The sequence below is a fragment of the Porites lutea genome, chromosome 1 (assembly GCF_958299795.1).
Source record: "Porites lutea chromosome 1, jaPorLute2.1, whole genome shotgun sequence".
Classification (NCBI taxonomy): Eukaryota; Metazoa; Cnidaria; class Anthozoa; order Scleractinia; family Poritidae; genus Porites; species Porites lutea.
The window spans coordinates 52,399,042-52,420,362 of record NC_133201.1 but is presented as its reverse complement, the minus strand read 5'-3'; the positions used below and the strand labels follow the sequence as shown (position 1 = coordinate 52,420,362).

At 40.0% G+C, this 21,321-nt stretch overlaps 1 protein-coding gene across 1 annotated transcript; it reads right to left on the bottom strand.

The window, feature by feature from the left end:
- Positions 1–2,364: 2,364 nt before the first annotated feature.
- Positions 2,365–21,156, bottom strand: LOC140932040 (uncharacterized). Its single transcript, XM_073381704.1, has 13 exons — positions 21,136–21,156; positions 20,968–21,057; positions 20,433–20,525; positions 18,297–18,401; positions 17,165–17,320; positions 15,525–15,559; positions 14,685–14,881; positions 14,088–14,170; positions 12,827–12,898; positions 11,750–11,837; positions 11,337–11,384; positions 9,428–9,507; positions 2,365–4,945 (listed from the first exon to the last, which is right to left on the bottom strand). The coding sequence occupies exons 1-13, from the start codon at positions 21,154–21,156 to the stop codon at positions 2,645–2,647; spliced, it is 3,369 nt and encodes a 1,122-aa protein (XP_073237805.1). The 3' UTR covers positions 2,365–2,644.
- Positions 21,157–21,321: the final 165 nt, after the last annotated feature.

Below are 21,321 nucleotides of genomic sequence, written 5' to 3'. Positions count from 1 at the left end.
GAACAGGCTTGAAGCCTACGTACCACTCCTCCCCCGCACTAACTTTCGCAAAGACATCTAAAATCATTACCAGGTACACGCCGGTCAGCCATTGGTCAATTCATTTCGCTGTCCCTAGTAACCGTGCCAGAAGTCTTTGCGAAAGTTTACTCGGCCCAATTTCATTCTTGTTTTTAGTCATAAAACAATTTTCATATTTCACTCTCACAACTTCCTTGCGTAACAGTTCTCTGCAAACAAATGTAACGTCTTTTATTTATTTGTCTTTAAAATAAGTGCGTATTGTGTTGGCTTTTGATGTGCGTTGTCCAAGTCTCTTTTCACCTGCCGGACTTGGGTTAGTTGTTTCCAATCACCGTGAAAACACACACAAAATAGCCTGCATTATTAATGATGTTAAATCAAAATTCGATATACAGGTTAGCGCTCATTGGAAAGCAAAATCTCCGAACAATTTTTTGGGCGATAGATGTTGTTGCCATTCAGTTTTTCTTTATTTCATCACAACTACGGTTATTTTAACATTGAAAGCAATATTTTAGGAAAATACTGTATTTTTCAAGATCTTGCGCAATGGAAAAGAGTATGTTTCCACCTGTTCTGACAAGCCTTATAAAATCAATTAGTACCGAAAGCCAGCTATATAGCTGGCACCTAAATTCAACGATGGAAGCGTATTCGCTCACAATCGAATGGGCAAGGATTCGTTCAAGCGGCAAGAAGGAAAATGTTTCTCAACATTCACAACAGATTGTAAATGAAGAAAATTCACCGCAAGATACGGCATTGTTTAGTACTGATTGTGGCATGGATGCAGCCGCAGATAAAGAGATGGATGATAATGTTCTCAAAAAAAACCTACAAAGGGAAGATATTGATGTGAGATGTGTTGTGAATACTCGAGAAGAAGAAAACAAAACAGAAGTAATAATCTATCAAGGGGAGTGCGATACACCGGAAGCCATTATCACTGAAAACAAAATTGACTACAAAACCCAAAGATCTTTTCAACCCGGGGAGAACTCAAAGGCCTCCAAACGAAGGCATAAAAGAGAACATTTTGACTTTTTGCCTGGAAAACAAACAACTATTGTAGCGGCTGAACACGACGACGGAGTCACAAATAAAATCAGCGGCTGCTTTTCAAAGCAAGATGACAACATAAAGAAAGCAATTTGCTCATGCGGGGAGACTTTTTCATCTCGCCGATCATCCCTCAGTCATCTCTTAAATAACTGTCCGGTAAGCCTTTGTTTCAGAATTGATCTTGAATGTGACGTAAGACAAGTGATTGACGGTTGGCATGGAGATGAAAAAAACGCTGGTGAGGCTTGGTGGCAAGGCTACATGAAAAATGGGTCCCCGAATGAACAACTGAAATTAAAAGATGAAAATATCGATCGATTGTCAGCACTAATGGATAACTTTATAAACATAGCCACTACAAAAACGCTCAAAGATCAGACAGGAAACTATTTTGCGATAATAACAGGCCTTGACGAAATTCCAAATTAGAATGATTCATGGGCTAAGAATATGAGAAACGAAGAAAAGGCAAAAGGCGAAGAGAAGAGAGTGAGACTCCATAGAAACCGATGGAAATTTGCATCTCGTATCTTTAGAGGTCTATATACTTGTATTTGTAGTGGGTTCTCTCTTTGGCCGCCGACTTGGAGGTGTCGCGTGGGACTAGGTCGGTGTTAAATCGAACTGCACCATGGGACTGTTTTGAGATGTAATCTCTTGTCATCTGTCGTTTCATTTGGGAGCTTAAGCAACGACGACGGCGACGTCAACGAGAACGGCAAAAAGCAATAGGTTTAGATTAGCAAAACAACAACTCTGAACGTGTGCATTTCTTTGCCGTCACTCCACGACTACGACGTGAAAATGCCTAATTTCAGGTGTTGGGAAGACGTACGTGAACGCAAGACAACGCCTTTTTTTTTCTTTTCCTGAAACAATATTTTAGAATTCAACTCCAGAAAAATTTGCTAACAATTGACGCACTAGAGGAGATGGAGTTTGAAGCAGCGCGATTCACTTTTTAAGTGACGTTTTAGTAGCCGTCGCCGTGCTTAAGCTTCCTATTGACTATCAGGAGGATGAGCGGGAAACTGGGTCACAATTAGTTCGCCCAAACAGCCCCACAATGCAATGATCAGCCCAATTACTCGACCAGGGAAAGTTTGACATAGACAACTGTTAAGGAAGCCTTGTTTGTGTGAAGAGGTCATCTATAAACCGCACAGTCCACCATACACTTAGTGGATAGCAAACCTGTGGCTTTGAACGAATATTCTCACGCATTCTCATGGCTTGCTTGATTCTGTTTAACTCTGTTCAAAAACAAAGATGACTATATAAAAAAGACAGGGCAGTAATGGCATTTATTTTTAACTACTTCAACGCAACGAACCATTTTTATCAAGGTATAAAGTTATTTAGAGAGAATAAATAAGAAGTACAAAACACAGCATCGTGGTCCTTCGGGGTTGAAAGTGGCATGGGCATCTCATTTCCCAGTGAGCTCCAAAGACTATGAGTGCAGAACTAAACAAGCTTTAGAGAAAAAATTCCCCTGAGGTCCATATTCGTGTAGATTTCCCCCAGTCTTGATGGTCTAACTTTTTGCAGTTCGTTTTTATTCAAACGCGAAAGCTAGGCTATCTCGGTCGTGATGGTGCCTCTTTATCCAACTTTCAGAATGAAGTTGGAATGGTAAAGAACTAACTCTTGATAAATCAACCACAAGTTCGTCCAGAGTTGCGGGGGGCAGCTGAAAAACTAGAGCGGTTTCACCATAATAGTTACCAAGTCTTTCCTTTTGTCTTAGAAAACTATCCAGCCACCGATGTAGTGTCCCATGACCAATGTTGAGGCATTCGCAAACAAACGCTTGGAACTTTTGAGGTTCACTGAGAAATACGTACCTTTTGTTAACCCAGGATACAATCTTAGTCACGTGACTGGAAATATCTTTGAAATTTTCCACCACATTCCACAGTGTGTATTTCCGAAGAAAGTTCTTTCTCCGTAACCCTACTGATAGTATATTCCAGAGAGCCTTGCACAGTGGTTCACAAGCACCTTCAACAATGTCTTTATGTTTGCTATCATCAAGTGCTTGCTCCGGCGTTCCACCGAACTTGGACATTTGATCGAAAATCCCTTGGATGGCGGCACGCAAGGCATCTTCCGGGGAGTGTTTTGAGTTTGATTTAGACAAACCTAATCTGGGATGTGTTTCAGGTTTGTTTTTTCCTTCTCTGCTTTCGAAAACGTGAGTGGCATCGTAGTTGGTTTCAGAGTGCCCACCTTTTTGTTCTCTTGAGGATTCATCCGGGATATTCGATGTAACAGGCAAAGATTGCTTTTGATTTACGTTTTCGGATTCGCTGTGAAAAGTAGCATCACCTTGGGGTTCACCTTTCAATAAAAATACATCCAGGATAGAGCTGGATCCGCTTCGCAGGTTTTCGGGCCGTGATTCTTTCGTTATTGCGCTATTGAGAGTTTGGTCCTCCACTGGACCTGTTAAAGCCAAAGTTCCATCGACAACATGGTCATTCTCTACTACTGTCCATAATTTCTCCTCTTTATGAAACAATGCTTTAAGATTTTGGGTTAATTGAACTTTGACAGTAGAAGAAGCACTCTCATTGATGAACGAGGGGACTCGGCCCCGTTCTACCATAGACCAAGTCCCATTCTCGCATTGCAAATGCCAACCGGAAAGGCAAATTTTTGTAAACGTATTTGCTTCGCCTACTTCCTCTTCGTCCATTTTCCTACCCGAACAAACTTTCAACACGAGCTCCAGAACGCGAGGAGAACCAACAATGGTGTAGTCACACTGGTGGATCACAAGGTGCGGTCGCTCCTTACAAACGTTCTGGACGTCAATGCTGCCTGTTGGTCTTCCTAGGTTTGCATTAATCGCTTTGTGCGATAAGGTCTTGTGAGCTAAAGCTGGGTTGCTATCATTACATGCTGCACCTGTCAGGCTATTATTGCCCACATTTTGCGAAGATATCTCGTCTCCTTCCGCAGAGAAGTAGCTTTCGACAGACGCGTCATCGTCGCTGCTAGTGTTTGCTGCCACAGTTTTGTCATCCGGAAGATGGCATTCGGTAAGTGTTTCCCCTTTGATTGTATACTGTGACGTAGTACCTCCACCAATTCGCTCAAAGCAATGATTTTTGATCGACTCACCTCCACTCGTATCATTTGTTACCCCAGTAGTATCTTCGTTAATGACAGAGGTGTGCCTTTCGAACGAAACATTTTCTTCGTTTGTAGGTTTGCTGTTTTGGTGGTTCACAGATTCACCGTTTGCCACATCATGAGTTTGAACGTTTGTTTCTTTGCCTTTTATAGTTAAGCCTTCTACAGTAACAATAGATTCCACACACCCACCATCGGTTAAGGACGGCTCACCTCCGATTCTCATTGGCAATGTACAATCATCTTTACACAAACTTTCACGTACAGATTGGTAACTGTGTTCCTTTTTCATGCTTTCGTTCATCTTCCCGTGTGGAAACTCCATTTTAGGAGGGCTCTTTGGTAGCTCCAAAGATTCTGTGAGCACTGGGTCACTCAACATTTGTGGCAAACAAGAAGCGCTTAGTTTTTGAGACATATCAGATGAATTGCCAATGTCAGTGGTCTCTCTGTTCACTTGTCCAACTGAATTAAAATCCACCGAGCTACATATGTGCGAATCTCCATTTTGAGTTGTGTGTTTAGTTCTGTTTACTTGAGGTTCGTTTTGATCATTAGTCACGTCGTAATGGTCAAAGTGGAACATCAGATCTCCAGATAGGTTGAGCGCTGTTTCCTTTGTTTTTTTCAAAGGGAATGCACTATTTTGCTTACACTGTTGTCGCTCCAGTTTTTTCAACGCTTTCATATTCTTCACGTTCTGCAGTACTTTTTTCCGCTGAAAAAGAAGAAGGTAAAAAAAGGCATTCTTTCAATAAAATGAGTAGTTTCTATAATAAGCAACGGTCTCAAATTCCAACAGTATTCCGCCATTCTGGGAGTTGTCTCATGGAAGTTTAGTAGCAATTGACTATGTAAGGCCGTTTAACTGAAACCAAACCTTTCAAGGCGAAGTCTTGAAGCCATTCCTCAAAATGAAATGAAACAAATAAATAGCGGCAGGGTTTAACCTGTTTAAATTGCACGCCTTGATGCATGTAGCTCTAAGATAAGATAAGATGCTTTATTTCAAGTGGCGCATACTCTTAGCTACATGGGTTAGTTAAAAAAGAAAACTTCACCAGCTAACTCACAGGTACATGTATGCCAAAGAGCTATTTACGATTAAAATCAAGTTATCATACAAAAAATACTAGATTCCCAACTTTTCGGAATGGATAGCAGTAGCGGCTAACAACATGATGCAACACAAACGAAATCTGGAATTGGTAGCCCTACATATATAATTAGCTCAACGCTGGATCTCAGTTCATTGGCCTGTGTTGCAGCCGGCTTACGCACTCGTCTAAACCATCAATATAGTCCGTCTGCGAATTAGTGAACAAAAGCTCGTTCTTATATCCTGCATAGTCGCAAAGACAATAACATATGTGACCCTCCACAGGAATACGCTCTTCTCACGTATGGTAATATGCCCGTCTAACCTCGTTTTTGAGTAAAAAATCCTTTGAAATGCTAATCAGACAACGTTTTCGTATTTGAATTTCAAAAGAATTTTTACCCGTAAACGAGGTTAGACGGGCATATTACCATATGTGAGAAGAGCGTATTTGATGCTAAAGGTGAAAGCACGCGCACGACACGCTTAGCGTGCCGTAGATCACGGATATGCGCATATTAAATTGCAAAAAACAAAGACGGACACACTTGCCTTTGTTTTGGCAAATTTAACACGCTAGACCTTTTGTTTTTTTGTAGCGTGCCATATGTCACGGTAAGTGTGCGAATTCTAGCACGGTTAGCGTGCAATTTGGGTAAGACATGCAGAACACGCTTGATTACTAAAACCGCTAAGATGATAAAAATGGCTTGGGTTTTCAGCGGATTTAATCAGCATTGATAACTGGTCGAAGTGAATCAAATATACCAATTGAGACTGTTTTGGAATTTGATAGTAACCGTGGCCATTTGAAAATCACGACTTAATGGTGGTCTAGCCTGGAATTAACGCGAGATCAGTGTAAACCAATTCCTCCGGCTGTCGGCTGTTGACCGGAATCGCAAAGAGGCCTGCTATCGCATGCGAGGCACTGAAGTTATGTCGCCTGAAAATTATAGTTATGCCACCGGAATATTTATTAGCAGTAATGCACAGAGAAATGAAGTTGAATAAATTAGTTTAATATATTTCTTTCAGCCATGCTGAGACGAACGAAGGTAATTAAATCGGAGAAACAAAAGCTGCCTAGAATTTTCTATAGGTTGAGGAAGGCTAAACATTTCTAGATGACCGTTCCATGCATGTACAATTTTCGAAGGTTATCTAATAAATTCCTTACGATTTTCTGAAGTTTAATTTTTTCCATTTCATTCCCCAGTTAAGCTATTTTTCGTAGAGAATTAAGGAATCCTAAAATTTTCGGAACCGAAAATACCATAAAATTCTCACTTTCCTAAAACTTTTAATTGGAAGCTAAATTTTTCGGGAAAATAATGCTGAAGCCCTTGTAATTTCGAAGCGCTATCAATCATAATTTATGTGAAGATATCTCGTTACGCTATGCTAAGACGAATCAAGCGCTGTAAACGTGTACTATATCTCGTTCTTCACAGGACGAAAAAAGCAAGAATCTGTAAACTAAAAACACTGTAGAATGAGGGAGGATTGCGGGCGACTTTTCTTTGAATTTTGGGCGACAAAACTCATATTATCAGGTTTTGGACGACATAACTTCAAACAACATCACTTTCGAGTAGCTTGACCGTCACACCTTTAGATCGAGCTCGATGAATTAATTCAATGACCGAACTTTATGGAACAAATGATTGCCTTCAAGAATTTCACGCGGACTACTTTTAATTTAGTTCTTTTTCTCTTTTCTCAGTGTGTGACTGACAGAAATTTAATTCTCGGATCGAACTTTAGTACTCTGAACACACCGTATTATCGTGGCAAAAACAAAGAATCAAACAAAAAAGCACCATACAATTTCGGAATTTTGTTTAAAAATACATTTTTTGCTTACTATTCAAAAAGCGGTGAAACAGTCATTAATTAACTGATGTTTCGCTTTTTGTGTTATTGTCGGCCGGATCAATTAAGCAACGTTGAAAACGTTTTGGAATTTTGGTACATCTAGAAAAGCAGGCTGGTTTTCATTTGATCACTACGATCCTTGCAATCGCTAAAAAATAAATACAATTTAGTGATCCTGGCACTTGATGATTTCTATTATATTTGATCGCGATTGCTACGATCGGCAAGAAAGTGTCTTAAGTCCGAAAGATCACTGTTTCTGAGAAAATTGCAAATGTGTTTTAAATTAAAGAAAGTTACGATAACCTTTGCACAGCTTCGTCAGTAAACATTTCTGGAAAGAACTTTGATTTTGCAATGTTAATATAGTTCTACTCATAAATCAAGTAGGTCACACCGTTCACTGTTTATACTTTTCAAGCGACAACGTTTTTTCAATCAGATACTATCGCTGCGATCGCTGAGGTATAACTTTTTCTTTCTCGATAGTTACCAAAAAAGGGTGCCGTTCATAATCATTTACGGTTCCTTTTTGTGGAGGAAATTTATTTAGCTTATAGATAACACGCCTTGCGTGCTTTTGCGCCCACTGAAAGCGTGTTGTGCTTTTTCGCACGGAGCTTTTGTTTGAAAACTTTAACACGCTCTTTTGTTCGACTTGCTCACGCTTAATTGTCTCAAGCGTGTCCTCTGAAACAAAAGAAATTGCTAATGAGACAAGATTGCAAGCGTGCTAAAGCGTGTTAAAATAAATTCTTTTGTTTTAAAGTGAAAGCGTGTCGTGCGCGTGCTTTCACCTTTAGCATTAAAATCCTGTGGAGGGTCACATATGTGAGCGTTTCTGATAGGCGGGTTTCTCACGGGTTTCTTATGCGCCTCACGATTGGCCTAATTCTTACATCTGCGTGACGGCTGAGCACAGTGACGTGTCAAAATTCATAGAAGGGAGTTGCCAAGGATCGTTTACAGTAAACAATGAAAGAGCAGTTCTAGCGTCAAAACAAAGTAGCAAATCATGATATTCACGGCCAAAAAAAAAAAACTACACACATGTAGCTATTCAAGTCCAGGCATTTAGGATAAAACCAAAGAGAAGGTTATTTAGCCACAGAAACTGCATCCACGATCAAATCCTGTCAGAAAACATTTGCCGAAACATAAACCACCGTAACTAATTACTCAATATGCATGGAACAGACCAGCTTCATAACCTCTACATGTGGGACTCAAAGCGGCAAATACTCCATGCACTGCATAAACTACACAAACAGAGAGCACGAAAAACCTCTATTGTTCAAGCTGACTCTAAGGTCACGTTTCACACTATTACAAGCTCAATCCGTCTCTTGTCGAGCTATTAGTCGTGTTTGGCCTGTCAACACTTAATTCACATCGGACTCATCACAAACAGCGTAAGAAAAAGCCAATCAAAACGCCTACATATGTCCTTGCGACTCTGCAGGATTCGAACACGATAATGTGTACAAATTCGCAGACGCTCTATACAGAAGGTTCAGAGTGTCTGCGACGCAGGCAATCCCAGCAAACCCTTCTATCCTTCGGGACCGCCTTTTGTTTTACATTGAAAACACGATCGATACCCACGGTTCATCTTTCTACCCGGGTTGCAAAGTGATAGCGATTAAAAATTTGTTAGGTCCGCCAATCACATTCCGAGTTAGTAATCAAATGAACCCCTCTTAATACACGTTTTCGAAGAATATCCCACGACAAGCATGTAAGCAAGCTGAAAGTGTTTAATATGGTGTTACTTCCAATTAGTTGAAAAAATGGCGCGAGAATTTTGAACCAATCGCAAAGTGCGGTGATGCCAATCACGAAAGCAAGAATAGTCACAAAAGTACTCTATACTTTTTAAACACTTTCTTAAAAACCACTTTACAATAAACTGTTCGTAATTGTTAAGGAGCATGGCTTGAATGGTGACATTTTAGGGAGGCCTCCGATCTTAAGAATTTCGTTAGCAAGCTCAAAGAACTGAACCTGGACCAAGACGAATGTCGCTGCAATATCTGCTCTATTGAGTTAGTTTTAAGAGTTGTTAAATAGCATAGATAGTTAATGTTCTTCATTTTTAGTTAGATTTAAGTTATTGCTATAGAAACACGAGCATTCTTGTAACGAGCCTTCTTTTTAGTATCACTATGTCTCGTTTTTAAAGAAATGATTGATTGAACTCATGAGAGGAGCTAAGCCACGTACCTGCTGTATTTGTATATCCAAACCACTAGGAGACACAGGCGAGGAAGCAGTTAACACTCTTTCTTTCAGAAGGAATCTCCCTAAACAGTTCGAGAAGGGAAATATAAAATGAAAGTGAACAAAACTACAGTCGAACCCCGTATTACGAACACCCGCTTAATACGGAGAGTTTTCTTTGTCCCTGGGCCAGCCCTTACATTTTCTTTACATTCAACCCAATTAATGCGGACAACGGACACTTCTTTCTTGCCCAATGAACAGATTTTCATAGAAAGTCAACCTCGCTAGAGCAGACACTTCATTATTTAACAGTTAATGAATGAGGCTGAGTATCTTATGAAGAATTATGCAGATCGAGGAGGGTGTTATCCGTCGAGGCCGTAGACCGAGGCGGATAACACCCTCCGAGATCTCCATAATTCTTCATATGATACGAAAGCCGAATTCAATAACTGTTTTATTATTCATTCAAAATAATTCCTAGTTTAAAAACATAGCTAAAACATGCTTACCTCCATCGATCCATCGATGTTCAGTTCATTTTCGATAGTGTACGTTTAGGTTTGTCCAGCTCCGCAAATATTCTCCAAATAGCAGATGTCGCCCATCGAGTTGTCTTCTTGCTGTTCTTGCCATGTTTTTAGCTATTTTTTCGCCTAGTTCTTACTCTTGAAACGAGTGAAATGTCCGCCATTTTTTCAAGTTCACAACCAAAACAACTCAACCTCGTCCCCAGGTCTTCTCGGTTAACGGTGCCTTAACCTACGAAAACGCTGCATTTTTGACGTCATTTCCTCGTTAAAGTCAAAAATCTTCCAAATTTGGTCATCAATCACTGGTTATGGTGAATTAAACGTGTGCTTTTAGCCAATCAGAAGCGGGGAAATATTTTGAATGAATAATAACAACTGTTAGCGTGCGTATATCGAGTTATGGCTGCACGCGGGAAGTTTGGAGAGCACGAGAGAAGCGTAAGAGTACGCCGAGAGCAACTCCAGCTTCTTGACACTAAGACAGCTTTTTAAAATGATGGTAAATAGCGTGACATGGCTCCTTTCAACCTGAATTTAACAAGCGCTATGTTTTATTGGTTACAAAATGATGTACTCGAGTGTTGAAATTGCATTATTATATTGAGAGAGAGTCGAGGTAGCCTTGTGGTTAACGTAATGAACTCCGCCAAGAGATTCAGGCTCGAACCCTGGCCAGGGTCATTGTTTTGTGTTCCTGGGGTAGGATACTTTGCGCTCAGAGTGCCTCACTCCACCTACGGGCATCAATAGGCACCAGCCGAGCGAATTTAGTGCTTGCGAGAACCCCGCATGGACTAGCTTCCGCGCATGGGATAGTAGCAACAAGGAGTTTAAGCAAAGGCGTTTTTGAGTGACACACGTCAACTGTGAGGCGTTTTCCCTTTTAATTTATCTTGATCCTTCCAAATTCGTAATGCATAGTGTCATTGCTCTTATAGAGACGACTTGCCCAAAAATTTAGGCGAAACAACCGGAGAATATCGCAAAAAGTCCACTTCCCGTTGACATGCGTTGCTCAAAAACTTCTTTGCTTCAACTCGCTATTAGGCTGATTTAGCAACAGAATAGGAACGTCAGCTGACGATGGCGTGCGCACATCAAACAACTGGCTTGACCAATGGCAGAGCGGCAAATTGGACACCGAAAGTCGCTTTTAGTCCTTTTCGTGCGCTTTCCCGTCGTCAACTGACGTTCCCGTTCTGTTGATAAATCAGCCTAAATTAATATTCCTAGTTCAAACCCGGATAGGTTCCGCCCTGAAGGGCCACTTGGCTCGAACGCAGACTTCTCTTTACCTTTTTTTAAATTTAATCTATTAAATAAGGTATTGCAACTCATTGTGACAAGATTATGACCCATGGTACATATGTAATCACCTTGAAATGAGTGTTTCAAAGGTTGTTCCTCTGGGTCGAAGGGAAAAGCTAGAAAGGAAAAAGTACCAGTCGAAAAAGATTAATAGTTATTACGATATAAAAGCCTACGCGTACAGCCAACCGCCCCCCCCCCCCCCCCCCCTCGTGTATTCAGACTTTCAGACTGCTGTCTTTCTTTTCTAAACGCAAACTAGGAGATAGTAGCGTGCAAAAAAGCGAGGGGGTAAGGGTAGAAAGGAGACTCGCGCTTTACACACACTTATTCAGGGATGGCCTTTATTAGCTTTTTTGTCCCAAATGCGTGGCCTATTCGAGGGCGGCGCTTACTCGAGTAAAATGCGGTATGCGATCTAGCCTGCCAGTGTTTAGCTACCTTTCCTGCTTATTGGTGAATGTGTTCATTACTTACTTACCTGTCCCTGAATCGCTAATAAGAAACAGACCAAAATTACTTAAACCAAGAGATGACAGCTTGTCAGCAAAGACTGGAAGATAGGGAACCTACAGTACAAGCGAGAAGAAGGAAATACATTGTCACATTTACTGGTAAATAAATGAGAATTTTACAAATAGAAAAGGGAGAAACTATGGTATACAGTCGACTCTCTCTTAACGGACACCTCTATAAGACAGACACCTCTGTAAAACGGACACCTAGAGTTGGTCCCTGCCTTTCTTTACTCCCTTTATTTGACTCTTTATGAGACGGACATCTCTCTAAGACGGACATTTAGTGCCGGTCCCAAAGGTGTCCGTCTTAGAGAGAGTTGACTGTATTAGTAAAATCCAACTAGTGGTCTGTCATCAATGCTGCGTTCTGATTGGTTGAGCTACTACTAGGCTATATGTTATAGCCCACTAGTAGCGAAAAGCGCCGGTAATTTGGCGGGCAGAAAATGATTAAAGTGTATCTTTAGCTAGCTAAAGTTGTTTTGCCTCGATATTTTAGATAGTTGGATTTTACTAAAACAATTATTCCTCTCGCAAAACCCTCATTTTCAAAACGAGGCTAAGTGCAAAAGCTTTCTTATGGTAATGAGTTTCATCAGCACGAGAATAAAAATCCTTTTCAAATCAATGGCTTCGCAGTTAGCCTCGCTTTGAACTAAAAAAAGGCCTTGGGCAACTCGGAAATGGCCTATTACCGTAAAATTTCGAAAATAATCCCGGGGGCTTATATTTTTCAAAGGTCCTTTTTGAGGGGCTTATCTACAGAGGGAAATTTGCGTTTCAAAATCGATTGTGCTAGCCTTATAGTTGGAAGTAAATTTACCGTTTTGGCTTTGCTTTACTTTGTATTTGAGGGCAATTATCCAAGTACAAGCCCCCGGGGGGCTTATATTTGGAGGGGCTTATTTTCGGAATTTTACGGTATGTGAAACAAAAGGCGTAATATTTAGAATAGTAAGGTAAGCAAATGAAGGAAACTTGATCACTATAGAAATTACAAGAATTCGCAGTTGGAAAAGAGTGACATTATACATGTGTACCTCCTTTGCTCTTAAGGAAACCAAACAAGGAAGAACTTGAAATGTGCCATCTTCAAAGTGTACTATCAGCAGCTGCATAGAACGGAAATAAAATCAGTGAGTGAGTCCCAAACCGTTTCTTTCTCACCGGACACTCAGATGTTTTCTGCTTGTAATGTGCAAAACATTTATTAAATCTCTCTCGAGTAATCTTCAGAAATAGATATTTCCGTTTGGTCTGAACCACACCCTGGTTACCTCCAATACTCGAAACAGGCACCGTTTGAATTTTCTCGAAAATTTCCTACGTTCACTCTTTGCACCTTTGTTCTCACTAAAATGTGCCCCTCTCCTTCAGCAATTTTGAGCCACGCGTACTTTGGAGCACCGAGACGACTGTAATATCCAAATAAAATTTGGGGAAGGGGAAAACGACACACAAGTGTCAGTCAAGACTTTTGACGAGTACTGTGGCTCAGTTGCTGGTCAGGAGTGGGGGTTTGCAGAAATGGGGGATGGTTGGCGCTAAATCTGGCTGGAATAGAGAGGAGAAGTCGTTACGTCACGTTGCCATGGTAGCAAAATTTTTGGATGACAACAAACCGATAAAGTCACTTTAAAGTCTATTCGCACTATTTCAAACTTCACCGATCTTATTCAACTTCATTTAATTTGGCAAATCTTGGCAAAATTTTCTTTGGGACAGTATCGATCGTTATCTAAGTTTAGAAAAAGAAAGCGACAATTTTTGTGGTTGTGTTTACCTACTCCATAAAGCGGGCTCGTGAAATTAGGAAGTTTCACGTCGTAGTGGTGCAACGACGGCAAAGAAATGTACAAAATGGCGTGATGCACGTGCAAAGTTGTTGTTTGTTAATATAAACGTATTATTTTTTGCCGTTCTCCTTGCCGTCGCCGTCGTCGTTGGTTGTCATCCAGAAATAGTGCTACCATGGTAACGTGACGTCCCACTTCTCCTCTTTACCTCCTGCAAACTATTATTCCACAAAATTAATGTTTTTGCTTGCTTGCTTACAAACAAGTTAGCCTTGTATCACAAGGCTACTTCATTACCAATAAAACAGGTGGAGTTACTATTAGCAACCTGTCCTAGTCATCTCATGGAATATAAAACTGGTGTTAAAACTCTTGATATACTAAAATCATCTTCGTATCCATGGGAAGACGTAGCATATTCCTAGTGTTCTACTTGAGAAATCGAAGGACTTGTCCTGACAAGCCGCAAACATGTCAACACTTCTCAAAAAGACAAACATTGTACCTTGTAATTGTGCACCAAGAGATAAAAGTGTCGTCCATGTATTGAAACATCTAATGCATCACGCTTATGGTGCAATTTCTTTCCTGAAATGTGACAGGCTCTAGCAGTAAATTACAGCGCCGATATTGTGAACACATATGGATGAAAAGCTTATCTTAAGACAAAAATCACTGCCTAACTGCTAAGAGGAGAAAACAGAAGCTTCAAGTGAACCGATTTGAGGGAAACTTGGGGAAAAAAGTTGGTTAAATAAAATTACGGCAAGTTTTCTACTGTTTCTACAAAAGCTTTAAACTAAAGTAAAAAAACGTGTTTTACAATTACACTGGGCAATTTCTTGTTACTGAAAAACTGAAACTGAAAAAGTGTCACTTTTATTCAATAAATAAATTTGATCAATAGAAGCAGAAGTGCTAAAAATGTTGGAAACCATGGCAAGCCACCTTAATTCCAGTCTGCCACGCAGCCGGTTTTGTCCTGCCATGCAATGCTCTTCCCCTCCTCCTCCCCTCCAGCATGACAAGATACAACAGCTGTGTGGCAGACTACCTTAATTATACAAATATAAAATTTAAAATCATCTCTGAGAGAAATTACCAATTCCACTGTCAGTTACTGTCCAGATTTCCATGGAGGATTGTTGAAGCTTGCATGTGGGACAAGCGGCAAATCCTTTTCTTTGTAAATGTACCTTTCCACTAAGCGCCGACAGAAGCTCTTCTGCATCAAAGACAACTGGAAGAAGGAGCTTGTGAAGAATGCCATCCCATGTGGTTACTATTACCTGAGCAATGCTGATAAAAGAAAGGATGAACACCATTAAGTTGTAAGTTATCAAAAGAAAATAAATAAGGATAAACTCAAGGAACTTATCCCTAGATAGTTAGTTTAGAAAACCTACTTCTACCATCAAGTGACCAGAAAGAAGACTTTAATGCTTGTCAACACTGACTACCTTTCAAAGAAAGAAAAACACAGCAACACACTCTTTGTATATCCTCAAGTAAAGGTATTTTCTTTTTTACAGTGACCCTCCAAACATCATGTTACTAAATATGTGCTCTGTTTCAAAAACTTCCTGTTATTTGTTGAACTGGTTTGGGGTACATGTAGATTGCTTTCTTTATTACACTGCCATCCGTTCCCTCTGACGGACATTTGATTGACGACTACAACAATCAATTGTTGTTGTTTTGATATCTCACAGCTGAGGTCCTTTTATTTGGGGCAGACTAAAAAGACTGTACCACCAATTAAAAAGTGCCCGCTCAATGGTGAGTGACTGAGTAACACATTTGCATTATCAAAGTGCCTGCCGAAAATTTGTTCCTTTGCTTAATTCATGCATCCAAGAATTTAAACTAGTCCTTCCACTGACATTATGCTGTTAAAATGAAAAATTGATTTAAAATGAATTATATGCTGGTATATACGTACTGTTCTCCATCTAATGTGCTGAAAATGTTGTGCTCCTAGAAGAAAACAGGTGTGATAATTTTGTTCCCAAAATATTAATGATGCTTTGGCAAAAAAAAGCCGCTCACTGTTGCCGTTTGACACAGAACCTACGGAAATCTGGATAATTACGGATCTATTTAGGTTTCTGGGAAACTGCCCACCTACCCCTCCCCTAAGTAAACATTAACACTTCACACTTAGGGCAAAACGTTGGGTTAGGGGAGGGGTAGGTGTGCAGTTTCTCGGAAACCTTAATTGATCCATAATTCAGGGTTGTATATAAGAGCCGGTAGCCGGCGAAGTTTGCCGGCTTCTATGCAAGGCTTCACCGGCTACTTTCGTTACTTCAAGAGTCAAGATATGGCGAGGAGATGATGTTTATCCGGACTAAACTTAGGCTTAATAAAAACATAAATTTGCAGTGCCTATCATTAGCTCTAGCAAAACCACCATAAAGATACAAAAAAATATCATTCCACTATTCGTTTACACGGTTGTATTATTGAAATTTCGCTTTGTCTTTCTTTGAGTAACATGATTTTCACGGTATAATTGCAGCTTAATTCATCCCTCTGATGTGAAAGTTTCAAGGCCCAAAATGCCAGGATGCGTTTTGCAGCGTTCAGTTTTCAAAAGTTTTCCAGGAGAGCAGGCCCCCGGACTCTTCTAGAAACAATGGGCTTTAGCCCATCATATGGCTCCTCCAGACCCACAACCGTCTACTTTTCAAAAAACTCCAGCTACTTAAACCCTTAAAGAAAACCCTGTAATTACTGCAACTACTATGCTGTAGCCCCACATTTCCCAAAAATTAAAATGCCTTTGATTTTGAAGTTGAGACAAAGCATGGTTTCTGCTGGCAATTTTGCGCATCTTCCATTACTGACAAAAACTAGTTTCGTCATAAAACAGTCAGACTATGAGACACATGAAGTCATGAGCTAAACCCACTGGGGATTGGGCCATGGGGGCCTTCACTTAACATGCTTTATTGTTACCAAGTTAATAATAGATGGTGTTCATCATCATGACAACAAAAATCCCCTGGCGAGTATTCCCTTACATTTGCCTCATAGGTACTGATCTGAAATAAGGTCTAAGGTCAGGATTTGGACAGCCAGACAACACACCCCCACCACGAATTCCCAGGAATACCCCCCCCCCCCCCCCGGGATTACTAAGTTAATTATTAGTAGCATTCATTTTTTGACACAAAAATCCTGGAGGGGGCAGGGGTACTCCCTTACATTTGCCTTATAGGTATTGATCTGATCTAAGGTCTAAGGTCAGGATTTGGACAGCCAGACAACACACCCCAACCACGAATTCCCAGGAATACCCCCCGGGATTACTAAGTTAATTATTAGTAGCATCATTTTTTGACACAAAAATCCTGGAGGGGGCAGGGGTACTCCCTTACATTTGCCTTATACGTATTGGTCTGAAATAGGGTCTAGGGTCAGGATTTCGAGAGTCAGACATGCACACCCCTACACGAATCGCCAGGAATACCCCCCCTCCCCCGAGAGAAAATCAAAGGTATTTTATGAACTGGGCCAGCCTTTGGCCAACCCAGTTAAATATTAAGGATTAACCAAAGTCAGTTTATTATGCCTTACCAATTTTGGTGCTTCACTTTGCACTAAAAATGTTTGATTAAGATGAGTTAGGTTCTGTCTGAACGTTAGCTTGACTTCCTCCCGTCTATAGTGCTGCGCCCAGAATTCCTTTGCTCTTCTGAGACCATGCACCCATCGTTCCATTTCTTCTCTGGACTAACAAGCAAACAGCGTAAATTTCAACGTTAAATTTGAAAAAGACAATTAATGCAGCAAAATAAAAGGTTGGTTTTATTATAAGCACTTTGTAAAATTTCTTTGTCAATAAACTTAATTAAATATACCACTAAGCAAGAGATCCCTTAACCAATGTATTAAAGGAATGTTGGCCCCCTTTTAAACAGAGCCTTTCCCACTTATCCAAGATTTGCCAAAATCAGCAACTCAGTAGGCATAGGGAATGGAGACAACGTGTAAATTCATAAATACATGCATTCAGTACTGTTAATATTGTAATGTAAAAATTTCACCAGAATGGTCTGGTAAAATTTTTTGGTAAACTTTTCTGCTTGATATGTCACTATCTGACTGCCTCTTTGCACTCCCTTATGCATAAGGCCTCAACACCTTTTTGCGGTGTGTCTAGTTTCGTAATGATATATTTTTTTTTACAGAGGGGTATTAACCTGTTGCCTAACCCCCAACCTGGAGGGCCACGCATTGTAATTCATCTGGCCTTTCACCCAATGGCCCACGAAGGATTTTTGATATCTAAAGGCAAAACAATTGAACAGTATGGGATGGGGCAGACGAGATGAAATTTAATCTATCCACATATATTTTTATGTAACCTCTTTACACAAGTTTTTGTCTATTGTATTCCTCCACCAATCACATTAGTTGTTTTTTATTTATGTATTATTTCATATACTGTAACTGTTTATTCTGTTCTCACTTAGCTTTTCCAGCCGTGATGAAGACTAGTTTTGTCTAGTCGAAATTTTGGGCAAATAAATTTATAAACCTTAGCTGTCCAATCCGTCTTTAATTTTAAGTGTTCAGCATGGTTAAACCCACCAGGGACCAAGGTCTCAGCTGGTATAGCCTCCAGAATCATCAGGGCATGCAAACCCCCCCACCACATGAAGGCGCAACACTTAGGAAAGACCTGCATAAGTGGCCGGATAAGTACCTCAGCTGAGAAAACATATTCCGTATCTGAATCACTGAGAGTCACACCGAAGCTGCAATTCTTGTACTGTTTACTTGGGAACAAAACTTCTGTGATTTCACACACCTCAATTAAAATAAACAGAAAAACAGCAAGAATTATACAGTCAATTTCAGGGTTAAATGTCCGTCTACCAACTGTAGAAGGGTAGGAGGGGAGGGGGTATTGGTGCAGTACAGGAAAATTAAAAAAAAAAAATGAATCTCTTACATTAAATTTGCAACTGACTACAACGACAAAATAACTTAATGGGCTCGATTAGACTTCAAATGAAGTTGGCTGCTTGATTTCTGTATAAATAGCAGCCAGCTAATTAGCAATTATTAATGAATGAGGCTGAGTAGGATATGAAGAATTAAAGGGACAGTGTCCTGATAATGCGCACACGTGAGCGTCATCTGTTTTTTCTTCAAAAGACAATAGAACTGTCATATTGACTCGACAAGATTTCCTTCTGGACCGCACCGCCGACGAAGATTTGTTGTCTATATTCTCAGGCAATATTTTAGACTTTCGAAGAAATCTTTCGTCTTATTTAAAATTTGGCTCGCGGCAAGAAGACTCATCGCGATTTTATCGCTAGCAGGGCCTCCTCGCGACCCGAAAATCTCTTTCCGCTCGCTTTAAAACCAGATTTTCTAATGTGAAACTTGTGTCTGAGGTCAATTGTTCCAAGTCCAGTAATATCTGCCTTATTTGCTCGCGTTCTAGCCTCAAACGTTGGAAAGACAGAAATAAAAATGCAATCTCAAAGCTATGAATCACTGCAAAGGTTAGTCAAAAATTATATTATGATTTCATGGAACTAGTTTTTCTAAACATGTAGTGCCTGTTTGTTTGATTTTGTCGGCCGTAGGGAGATTCATTTAAAAGTTTACTAACACGTCATTGCAGAACATTCTGCTTCATGAAGCTCCCCTCCACAAGATCTCCTCAATCACATTAATATCTCAATGTGGTCTTTCTTACAGTCTTCATTGTTGCTGTTTCATTTCTACGTATTCCTTTCACAATTATCTGAGCTTGTATGGAAGCTGGCAGAAGAATTATAAGCCTTCAATCGGCATCAAAGCGCTTCGCATCTTTTGGTCCTCCGGCCAACGGCAATAAAAGTAACGCCAAAAAATCCAGATTTGGCCCAGATCGAAACTTAACAGGAACAAAATATCATTGATCAGTAATCCTGAGAGGTTTTAGTGTAGTATTGAACTCGGCCAAGCGCGATGCAAACGGGTTTTTCAAGGTTCTCTTACTCTCCTCGCATCTTTTGCTTTCGGGACATCCTGTCCAAAAATCAAAGTTTGGTGCATGCGCAGTAACGGGATACTGTTCCTTTAAGCAGATCGAGGAGGGTGCTATCCACCGAGGCTGAAGGCCAAGGTGGATAACATCCTCCGAGATCTGATTTTTGACGTCATTTCCTCGTTAAACACAAAATTCTTCCTAATTTGGTCATCAATAACTGGTTATGGTGAGTTATGCATGTGCTTTTAGCCAATCAGTATTGGGGAAATATTTTGAATAAATAATAATAATTATTAATCTCAAATACCTTGAGTAGCAAAGGTGTCATAATAGTGAGAGCACTAATCTGGGTTTACGTCCTAGGATTGTGGTGAGTTTTTTGTTGGTCTTGCCCTTTACCTTAGTTTACCTGACAAGGGGCCAACATGATCTCAATGCGACAAATTTATATGAAATAAATCACATATGATCTCAATGCATTAATAATTTATTGTTAGCTAATGAAGTCCAAGTGTTTATAACAAGTCAGGAGTCGTGATCAGGAAACTTTAAAACATGTCTCCATATTTTCTTTTTTCTTTTAACTCCACCAGAGTAGAGAGCCTTGAAGAAATTCATCAGGCTAGTGAAGTTAAACAGTCAATGTAAATGTTAAAACATAGCCAGTCTTAACGTCTTATTGATGTTGACAGTTTCGATGACTGTCAGCTATCTTTATCAAACTTGAAAAACATTAAGCCGTTAAGACTGGCTATGTTTTAAGAACATTTAAATCGAGAGTAGAGAGCCAACAAAATAATTCAGTTATATACATGTACACGCACAATATTCATTTATTGCTATGGTCCTTACCTCATCTAGACGTATTTCAAACTCTTTCGTTGACCTCTGTCTTTTAAAATAACTGCTCTCACTATCATATCGATATATCACTGTCTCCAGAAGCTGTTAATGGACGAAATATAAGATAAGAACATGCAGTAAATAATCACAGCATCAAAAAAGTGCCGCATGGATAAAAAGTTTTCTCTTCAGATGTATACATTAAGCAGACAAAGAATCATCTATCAGTTTTCTTTATCTAGTTAGGGAAAACGTATCGATCATAATAGCCTTTACCTTTACGCCAAAACTGAACTTTGATCAAATGTCACTTTGACCAGTTTCATTTTCTCACATATACAGCTGTAGCTGAGAGAATTGCACAACTTGCCCGCAACTGTACAGCTAATAATTTTCATGTTTAATAGCTTCTTAAAAGTGTGTTTAGATCATCCGTTTATCACTTGATTTAAGTGATTTTGGCAACAAATGCCATATTACACCCGGAAACAGACTCGGTATTAAGTTTATTTTAGTTTCATAACGCAACGGTTCATTTGCTTACCACAAAGAAACCTCGCTTCGAACGAGGTATTCCGAGCTTGCTAGTGCTGTGAAAAACCAGATTTCCTTGTAAATGAAGAGGCGGACGATTCTAGATTGAATGAATTTAAAAGACCTTGAGTAACGGAAAATTTTTTAGAAATAATTGAGGAAATCGAGACACTTTTACCAGTGAAGTGACTATCGCCATGTTTGCACGTCTGCCCAACTATGTACCTAAGGGAGGGGAGAGAGGAAAAGTGACAATCATGCGAGGCCCCGGTGGAAGCCGATTCCATTTTTCAAAAATGAGGCAATGAAGAAAATGGAAAAACATTTACAGCTTTATGAAGAATCCGATATTGTCTGTGATAGA

What these genes read in the sequence shown, in the direction of transcription:
- LOC140932040 (XM_073381704.1), bottom strand. Translation starts at nt 21,156, where the DNA reads ATGGCGATAGTCACTTCACTG. An exon ending in CGAAGCGAGGTTTCTTTGTG is followed by an intron (nt 20,526 to 20,967) that starts GTAAGCAAATGA and finishes GTCCATTAACAG; the next exon opens with CTTCTGGAGACAGTGATATA. An exon ending in TTGAAATACGTCTAGATGAG is followed by an intron (nt 18,402 to 20,432) that starts GTAAGGACCATA and finishes ATTTTAATTGAG; the next exon opens with GTGTGTGAAATCACAGAAGT.